Source organism: Salvelinus sp. IW2-2015, unplaced genomic scaffold (genome assembly GCF_002910315.2).
Source record: "Salvelinus sp. IW2-2015 unplaced genomic scaffold, ASM291031v2 Un_scaffold1366, whole genome shotgun sequence".
Classification (NCBI taxonomy): Eukaryota; Metazoa; Chordata; class Actinopteri; order Salmoniformes; family Salmonidae; genus Salvelinus; species Salvelinus sp. IW2-2015.
Window position 1 is genome coordinate 162,345 of NW_019942860.1, and position 7,374 is coordinate 169,718.

General features: G+C 46.7%; 1 protein-coding gene across 1 annotated transcript in view; it reads right to left on the minus strand.

Annotated features, from left to right (window-relative positions):
- The window catches only part of LOC112070560 (tumor protein 63-like), a 107,490-nt gene that overhangs the window by 43,292 nt on the left and 56,824 nt on the right, over nt 1-7,374 (minus strand). The window contains exons 2-3 of the mRNA XM_024137985.1: nt 5,626-5,763; nt 5,405-5,540 (exon numbers count right to left, since the gene is read on the minus strand). Of these exons, the coding sequence (XP_023993753.1) occupies nt 5,405-5,540; nt 5,626-5,763 (274 nt within the window). The remainder of the gene's footprint in view (nt 1-5,404; nt 5,541-5,625; nt 5,764-7,374) is intronic.

A 7,374-nucleotide genomic window follows, 5' to 3' on the forward strand; every position in this document is an offset into this window, starting at 1 on the left:
ATTGCCTCGTCCGTCTCTAACAGAGACCTCTCAGTCCTCGGCCCGTCTCTAACAGAGACCTCTCAGTCCTCGTCCCGTCTCTAGCAGAGACCTCTCAGTCCTCGGCCCGTCTCTAGCAGAGACCTGTCAGTCTTCGTCCCGTCTCTTGCAGAGACCTCTCAGTCTTCGTCCGTCTCTAGCAGAGACCTCTCAGTCCTCGTCCCGTCTCTTGCAGAGACCTGTCAGTCCTCGTCCCGTCTCTTGCAGAGACCTCTCAGTCCTCGTCCCGTCTCTAGCAGAGACCTGTCAGTCTTCGTCCCGTCTCTTGCAGAGACCTGTCAGTCTTCGTCCGTCTCTTGCAGAGACCTGTCAGTCTTCGTCCCGTCTCTTGCAGAGACCTGTCAGTCTTCGTCCCGTCTCTTGCAGAGACCTGTCAGTCTTCGTCCCGTCTCTTGCAGAGACCTGTCAGTCTTCGTTCCGTCTCTTGCAGAGACCTGTCAGTCTTCGTCCCGTCTCTTGCAGAGACCTGTCAGTCTTCGTCCCGTCTCTTGCAGAGACCTGTCAGTCTTCGTCCCGTCCTTGCAGAGACCTGTCAGTCTTCGTCCCGTCTCTTGCAGAGACCTGTCAGTCTTCGTCCCGTCTCTTGCAGAGACCTGTCACTACTTGGCCTGACCACACTCAGCTCTGTGTCACTACTTGGCCTGACCACACTCAGCTCTGTGTCACTACTTGGCCTGACCACACTCAGCTGATCACAGCTTTATCAGGCTGTTCAATCAGCTGTTTAGGGTAGGATATAGCCTTTCTCATGCCACTGTTTCTGACACATTCCTTCATGTTATTCTACCCTCCCCCATGAGCCTTTTCTCTCCTCCTCCCCCTGTTCCCCACCCAGGTAGAGGTAACACACACAGAGAGAGAGAGACGGGACCTCTGAGGGAGGCAGGTGCTGCGTTAAATTGCTGCCCTGCAGCTACGGGGGGAAAAAGCCTACCAGAAGAAAAGGAATTTCAAATGAAACATGAAACCTTACACAAAACAACCATTCCTCCAGGGCCCTCAACAGAACGGCATTCTAACGACTCACGGAAGATAGAGAGAGACACCTCTGTAGGAGGGAGGTGATTTGGGGGAGGGAGGGAGGTGATTTTGGGGGAGGGAGGGAGGTATTTGCCTTGCCCATCGTGGTCTTTCATCAATAGAGGCTGGGTCTAACTAGGTAATAATGGGGTTGGTGCGGCAGGCTGGGCAGCAGGCTGGGCGGCAGGCATGGTGATTGGCACCCTGCCATGCTCAGCCCCACACGACGTTGCATGCCCATGTACCACGCCCCTCCCTTGGTGGAGGTGGAGCGGAAGGTGGGTGGAGGTGGAGCGGAAGGTGGGGGCGCGGTATTAATCACTAGATAGAGAGAGAGAAAGAGACAGAGACAGACAGACAGAGAGAGAGACACAGAGAGACACAGGGAGAGACAAAGAGAGGAACAGAGAGAGCCAGAGAGAAAGACAGAGAGACAGAGAGAGACAGAGAGAGACAGAGAGAGAGAGAGACGAGACAGAGAGAGAGAGACACGAGAGAGAGACAGAGAGAGAGAGACTTCTTCTTCTTCAGTCATGTTGACACTGGTCTACTACTGTTGCTTTAATGTATTGTTGTTCTGATTAATATGTTGTTGTAGCTGTTATTAATGGTAATCCATGTCCCTACTACTATTATTATTGCTGTTAGTCCCACCATTTATTTATATATAAATATATATATATTTTTGTGTATAATATATTTTATTTAATTTTCGATATGTATACTTTGACAATGTAAGTAATAATAACTTGCCATGTCAATAAAGTCAATTGAATTGGAATTGAGACAGAGACAGACAGAGCGAGAGAGAGACGAGAGAGAGAGACAGAGACAGAGACAGGACAGGCGAGAGAGACAGAGGACAGAGAGAGACGAGACAGAGAGACAGAGGACAACAGAGAGAGAGAGAGCAGAACAGCCCCCCCTGAGGCAAACATGGTGAAGTTGGAGCAGCATTACTTAGTTACACACATGCTCTGCTGCTGGACAACAGCATTCCTCCATTGGGAGAGGAACAGGGGAGAATTCACCTCATCTACAATAGTGTAGAGGGCATGCCGGCTAACCGATGTCAAAAGTCACAGCTGACTGGCCTGTGTGTTTGGTTACCAGGTCAAAGATGTTCCACTAGTATAGGTCATGTACAGTACGATTGTATGACGTTATGGCAAAACAGCAAATCTGTGTTGCTAGGGCTCTTTTCAAAAGATAATAATCACCAGTGACTGTATGGTGTACAGGACAACAGAGACTGTATGTGACCCGTTTCAGGAAACTAGACGCATGTCGTGGGTCACTACTTCACAAGAGAGACGTTTGAACGTACACTTTAAAAACTTTTTTTTAAATCAAGATGTGTTTTTTGGGGGGGGGCAGAAATGCATTCTGGAACATGTGCACTTTCATGTGGCTTAATAACAAACTTGTATGCCATCTGTAAATACGAATAACATTTCTAAATTACGAGCCTAGTTGGTTTAGCTACCGAAAAAGTCAGCAACCTTCCCGCTAGCCATGATTGGCTGAGATAATGAGTGGGCTGGATATGCGGAGAGATGAGTTCGGATGGGTCTGCCATATAGCACGCTTCTGTCTATTTGAGTTGGTTAGTATGTCGAGGTAATCCTGTCGAACGCGGCTTCTTAAAAAATAAAATATTGTGTAGTAGAACTGCATCAGTGTTGCTCTCCACTTTCTGCCGAGTTTTGAAATCAGTGGAATTAGAGTAGGATAGCTAAAGAGATGTAGAAAACACCTGTCTCCGGATTACATCTTCAAACTAAGGGCAACCATGGTATCCGTGACAGGATACCTCGTCCACCTATGATGTATACGGGTAAGAAAGTGGTTTAATTTCAAGTTAAAGTGGACTGTTAGCTAGCTAACAGATGGCTGGTTCACTAGCTAACGTTACGTGTATGATCTTATTCTTTCGTATCTCAGAGCCATGTGCTTGGCTAGTTATAGCCTAATGTTAGCTAGCTAACATTGAACACGGTTGGTTAGCTACCTGCAGATTCATACAGGGTAGTAACGTCATGAGTTGTGATTATGGTTCATTGTTTAGCTAGTTAGCTAGCTACATGTCTTAACAAAATACTCCACTATGCAAGTAACCATTTCGGGTGCGTTCGTAAATTCAGTTTGGCCATCTACTCCGATTTCAGAGCACTCTTGTCTGAGTGTACCAGAGAGCAGAATAACTGAGGAATTTACGAACGCTCAACACTCGTTGAATATGGCCGGTGTCAGTAAACGTCGGCAAAAAAAACTAATTAAATTGTCACCAACGCTCTGGATAACATGAAAACAGCCTAACCAGCTCTCCTAGGGCGAGTAAAATGGTCAGAGTGGGGTGTTCCCTCATTTGTGTCTGAAAGTAGCTAGCCAGTTAGCTTGGATGATTGACTGTTGTGACYTCAGAACGTTCGAATTAACCCTGCTCGTCGACCAAAGTAGTCCAGTGCGCTGAACGCGTCGAGAGCGAAACGCTCTGAATTTACCAACGGACAATCTGACAGCACAGATGCAGTCATCAACGCTCTGGATAACATAACAGCCTAACCAGCTCTGCTAGGGAGAGTAATGTTCAGTGAGCTGTTCTCTCATTTGTGTCTGGAAGTAGCTAGCTAGCTAGTTAGCAAGTTAGCTTGACTACTATTTATTTTTAAATATAATTATAAAAGAAACAAATACAAAAACTGAAAAACACACAGGGATATTACATATCGAGATACATTTTCAATTTGTCAAAAACACTTACTGATTAAAATTGAAATAATCTTAAACAAATGTGAAGAGGAGTTTGTTCTCCGCCCACTTCAATTTATGGATAAAGAATCTGCCATGAAAAATAAACTAATTAACAATGAAAGTTTAAATCAGGGTCCATATCATTTGGGTCAATATAAAACATAATATCAGAGTCTTCCAAATTGACATTAATAGTAGTTTCATTTCAAATAAAATCAATCCAAAATCTTCTGACATGAGAACAGTCCCAAAATAAAATGAGTCTCTGGGTCACAACCACCACATACACATTTGTTATCAACAGCTATTTAGAATCTGTGTATAATAAAAGGTGTTTACAGGGGTGCCTGACTGCTGTTGTTAGTACAGACCGCTCGGATCGACCCTTAAAGAGATGGGTGGGGCTAAGGCTTTAATAAGAGGGTGTGAACGATGCTGATTGGGTGAAGACAAAGAAGGGTTTTCCAGTAGTAGTACCAAAATATTCAAAAGGACATTTTCTCAAAAGTGAGTTTACAAGTTGATCAACGTTCAAAGCAAAATTATTTTCCCCATTGTTCCTCAAATGCAGTGTATGATATAACATTTTGTAGCTCTGAGTTCAATGGCATCCAATGTAAAAAAAAAATATAAAAAAATAAAGCGATTTCTATTTTTTTTTTTACATAAAACCGATTTGAGCTAGTCGGTACAGTACGTTAGTGACTGCACGGTGTACGGTACAACAGGGACTGTATGGTGTACAATAAAGGTAGGAGTGGGTTTCACTTCAGATGAAAACTGATGATTCGGTGGAGATATTATTCCCTACCATTCATAGAAATGGAATCTACAAAATATCAGAGAGAGAAAAAAATAGCTTATTCATGCACTTGCATTACAAAAGGTAGACATCTTGAATGCTGCATGAATTGATGCTGTTCCCATCTTCAAACTGCATCGATGACTGTCTGTCATTGGCCTCCTAATGTACTGACATTCTGATCTACAATTTAAATAACCAAACGCTCCAGCAATCCCGAGCATAATCAGAACTCTGGGTTTGGTGCTAGACCCGCCTCTAAAAGGTCTTGCTATTCTATTTACTAATTCCATTGTTGCCCTCTACACCGCCAGGTGTGTTTTTGTGAGACTTACCCCCCAGTTCGGTCTATTGCCCTCTACACCGCCAGGTGTGTTTTTGTGAGACTTACCCCCCCCAGTTCGGTCTATTGCCCTCTACACCGCCAGGTGTGTTTTTGTGAGACTTACCCCCCCAGTTCGGTCTATTGCCCTCTACACCGCCAGGTGTGTTCTTGTGAGACTTACCCCCCCAGTTCGGTCTATTGCCCTCTACACCGCCAGGTGTGTTCTTGTGAGACTTACCCCCCCCAGTTCGGTCTAATACCCTCTACACCTCCAGGTGTGTTCTTGTGAGAATATAAATAAATAATTTGTATTTTACATTTGTGACATTTCCCAGTAGGCTATCTATAGTATTGTAATATTATAATGTACTGTACCTATTTAGCCATGTCCCAGTACAGTACTCACGGGTAGAGGCTGGTCAGATAGTAGAGTCCATGGGTGCTTTAGTGTTACATGTACTTACAGACAGTGGTTCCTGTCCCTCGTGCATGCTAATGCAGTCCATGCTGATCTGGATGGTGTTCCCTGCTGGTCCGTCTCCGTCTGCTGGGCTGTCTGAGAAGTTCAGCTCTATGGGCTGCGACGAGTGGAATGCAGACCTGAAAAACAGACAAATACTGATTTAACTAGGTTTAGAACTGTGTGGTGTGGTGTGTGTTGTGTTATGTTGTGTTGTGGACTCACTGGTCCAGCATCTCCAGCAGCTGGTTGAACACATCCTGACTGAGGATGTCAGAGCTCTGTTCTGATTGGTTCTGTGACATTATGGAGGCCAGGAAGGAACTCTCTGTCCAGGACAAACGGGAGGAGGGGTCTCTATACCTGCAGGAGGAGAGAGATAAAGGAACAACGTCACTAACTACTATAACTCTCTGTCCAGGACAAACGGGAGGAGGGGTCTCTATACCTGCAGGAGGAGAGAGATAAAGGAACAACGTCACTAACTACTATAACTCTCTGTCCAGGACAAACGGGAGGAAGGGTCTCTATAAGCAAGTCCCTGCAGAAATGTTCCAACATCTAGTGGAAAGACTTCCCAGAAGAGTGGAGGCTGTTATAGCAGCAAAAAGGGGGGACCAATTCCATATTAATGCCCATGATTTTAGAATGAGATGTTTGATGAGCAGGTGACCACATACTGTTGGTCATGTAGTGTACTTTCAGCCAACATGTAGTGCATCTAGAGCTGCTCTTAGTTTATTACACTTATGGCTGGGACTGCGGATTGTCCCGGGGCTTCCGGCTGTCTAGATCCCTGCTGCTTGTTGTCCCGGGGCTACCGGCTGTCTAGATCCCTGCTGCTTGTTGACCCGGGCCTTCCGGCTGTCTAGATCCCTGCTGCTTGTTGACCCGGGGCTTCCGGCTGTCTAGATCCCTGCTGCTTGTTGTCCCGGGGCTACCGGCTGTCTAGATTCCTGGCTGCCTTGTTGACCGGTCCTTCCGGCCTGTCTAGATCCCTGCTGCTTGTTGACCCGGGGCCCTTCCGGCTGTCTAGTCCCTGCTGCTTGTTTGACCCCGGGGCTTCCTTGGCTGTTAGATCCCTGCTGGCTTGTCTGTCGCCGGCTTCCGGACTGTCTAGATCCCTGCTGCTTGTTTTCCGGGGCTTTCCGACTGTCTAGATCCCTGCTGCTTGTTGTCCGGGGCTTCGACTGTTCTAGATCCCTGCTCTTGTTGTCGGGCCTTCGGCTGTTCTAGATCCCTGCCTGCTTGTTGACCCGGGCTACCGGCTTTGTCTAGACTCCTTCTGCTTATTGTCAGGGCTTCTGGCTGTCTAATCCCTGCTGATTTGTATGACCCGGGGCTTCAGGTGTCTAGATCCCTGCTGGCTGTTGTCCGGGGCTTCGCGCTGTCTAGATCCGTGTGCTTGTTGAACGCCGGGTCTTCTGGCTGTCTAGATCCCTGCTGTTTGTTGTCCGGGGCTTCCGGCTGTCTAGATCCCTGCTGCTTATTTTCCAGGGGCTTCCGGCTGTCTAGATCCCTGCTGCTTGTTGTCCAGGGGCTTCCGGCTGTCTAGATCCCTGCTGCTTGTTGTCCCGGGCCTTCCGGCTGTCTAGATCCCTGCTGCTTGTTGACCCGGGGCTTCCGGCTGTCTAGATCCCTGCTGTTTGTTGCGGTTTCCATCTCCCCTGTGACCTGCCCTGTCTGGAACTATGAGGAGTAACAGCGTAGCCTACATTGCTACCATGACAAAGACCAAAGCCGGTGGGAGTACCGTTGAGGACCCTGGGTGTCTCTCTATCACAGGTGAAGGATCTTTTAAAACAAACAAAAATAGTTCTACAAGCAATTGTTAGAACAAGAAAATAACTTCAAGTTTTGTGTCCAAATACTGGTGGAGTCTACTAATAAAAGAATGGACGACCTGACCAGAGAGGTCCAGGACCTGAAGAACAATACTGGTGGATTCTACTAATAAAAGAATGGACGACCTGA